This window comes from Sinocyclocheilus grahami, unplaced genomic scaffold (assembly GCF_001515645.1).
Source record: "Sinocyclocheilus grahami isolate Dianchi unplaced genomic scaffold, SAMN03320097.WGS_v1.1 scaffold127.1, whole genome shotgun sequence".
NCBI classification, from domain to species: Eukaryota; Metazoa; Chordata; class Actinopteri; order Cypriniformes; family Cyprinidae; genus Sinocyclocheilus; species Sinocyclocheilus grahami.
Genome location: NW_015505306.1, coordinates 409,879 through 412,220, shown reverse-complemented (window position 1 = coordinate 412,220; position 2,342 = coordinate 409,879). Strand labels below are relative to the sequence as shown.

The 2,342-nt window shown below is 39.8% G+C and overlaps 1 protein-coding gene across 1 annotated transcript in view; it reads right to left on the bottom strand.

Moving 5' to 3' along the window:
- The window catches only part of LOC107590424 (G patch domain-containing protein 8-like), a 28,061-nt gene that overhangs the window by 5,385 nt on the left and 20,334 nt on the right, over positions 1–2,342 (bottom strand). The window contains exons 3-4 of the mRNA XM_016279169.1: positions 229–296; positions 61–147 (exon numbers count right to left, since the gene is read on the bottom strand). Of these exons, the coding sequence (XP_016134655.1) occupies positions 61–147; positions 229–296 (155 nt within the window). The remainder of the gene's footprint in view (positions 1–60; positions 148–228; positions 297–2,342) is intronic.

Genomic DNA, 2,342 nt, shown 5'->3' with positions numbered 1-2,342 from the left:
TTTTTTTTTTAAGAATGACAGAAAAGGGCAATGAACAATGTTGCTGTCATAGAATCTCACCTTGTATTTTTGACGCAGTTCCTCTGTGTCAACTTTTTCCACTTCCAACACCCGACGCTTCTCTGTGGCATCTTCTGCATAGTCCAGCTGTGGGCACACACATACACAAAAAGGTTAGAGGGGCATACATTAAGTAAGAAAAGAAAGCAGAAACAACAATCTTTTCACCTCCATTTCCATGCGCCCCATTCCCATGACGTCATATTTGAGGATGATGGGCACAGGGTCAGTTCGTCCTATTAGGTTAGGGGGAGAGGCAGAGAGAAAGACAGAACAGAGGTTAGACTTTTGTTCAGATACAAGAGAAAACTCAGGGGCGGGACAGCCTGCTTAGAGCACAGGGTGCTGGGTTAGAGAGACTGCCTTCAAGTGCAAGAGACCAGAAAGCTACAGTGAACCAAACTCTAGCCATTCTCACAGCTTCATGTGCAGCTCTTCTCTAAAAGGCCATTCCAGGTGCTGCGATGTGATTGTAACTAAGCCTATAGTTTTAATTGTTTACCATTTGAGTTTGCAGCCAATTTATTTTGTAATGAACTACATACCCTGAAAAAGCGTAAAAAGCTTCCATCAAAAGAAGCAAGGGACAGTAAACAAGGAGGGGAAGGTTGGGCCGAAGTTTTCACTGAATTTGCCACAGCGTCCCTACAGTGGCCTGCTTAAGGAGGTATTTTTCCTTCCTTTCTTACTTCCTCAATTTTTCTGTTATCTCCCTCCCTCTCTTTTGAGCCATGTCTCAATGCAGTATGCATTTTGTTCTGTCCAACTCGTGTTCTTAACTGAGATGACAGGGAGGCATTTGGATTGCCGGAGGGAGTACTTAAGAGAGGGGGGAGGTATCCGCATTCACTGCATCTTTTCACAGCATTGCGACGACACTGACTACCTGATCCACAGTGTGCCTTCCATATTACTCTCCTCTTTACACCCATTTATCTAGTTTTTTTTTAGGTTTGAACCCTCTCTGAGCTGCTCATCAACTGATTTTCCTACCTGACTGCAGGCCAGACCTGGATGCAAACGAAGGTTTATGACCCATATGATATCCTGAAATAGTACATTGTTTTACTGATAATCATAGTCTGTCATGTTTTATATACACAAGCTGTGAAAAGACCTAGATCAGAGGAAAAGTAACATCAGAAAAATGAACAAATCAGAATGAAACAAAAGAAAAAAAGGACAATCAAAACTACATTGAAGATTGACACATAATTGCTTAATCCACTCAAAACCAGCCAAACGAAGCAGAATGAGAGAGAAAGAAAGAGACACAGGGAGTGAGGGAAAGACAGAGAACAGAGAGAGATTAAGGACACAAGCACTGAGCTACAGCAGCAGTGTGACGTCAAAGGCCAGAGGTTGCCATGGTGACAGTGCAGGGTTGGGGAAAGGATGTACTTACCTGGGAGAGTGTGGGAATGGGGTGGGGGTGGCAAACATACAGACACAGAGACAGGAAAGGCAGGGGGTCTCAAATAAAGGAGAAAAGGCACAAGAACAGAAGTCATACTAAATTGCGTCTGCACAGGCTAGCACCATGGTCACAGTCAATCAGACTCCAATCAGTCATTTGGATTTCAGTTTTTATTTCTGTCAGTCTTCCTCTTTTTTGACAATTTTTTGGGGGGAGTCGTTCAAGTTAAAAGCAGGATCAGTTCATACCCTTGGGCTGATCTAATGACAAAAGATAAGAAAAACTTCTGAATAACACTGGAAGTAACAACACAATAAAGGGCTAGGAGCTTTACACATCCACAAATCAAAACGGTTGGTATTAGTTTTTTTTTTCAGATTAGATGGATATTTAAGGATGTTCATTTTTAATAATATTGTAAAATGTAATTATAGATAATACTTAACCATTACCCATGCACATTATAATTGTGTGATGTCAAAATACACTGACAAAGACTATTTTTGGTGTAGATTTTCAATATATGCCATAATATGAAAATAATTATTGGTCCATTGGTATTGGCTATAATTTTACAATCAGTTAATTCCTACTGCATTCAAGTATGGTTTTATCAATATAATGATAAAAAAAAAATTATGTACAACTTTAACAAAAGAGACATCCTGAGGAACTTCAAAAACCGAGTGAAACATAAGCAAGTATCTCTGCCTTAACACTCACCCTGTTGAACTACCAAAAGAAGAATTGTATGTCTTTCACATTTCCCTAAATTAAAAGGAATTAAGGCATCAGTAATGCGAATACATTTTGAGAAAGCTGTGTTTAAATCATGATAGATAAAGCATTCATTCCTAGCCCTTGA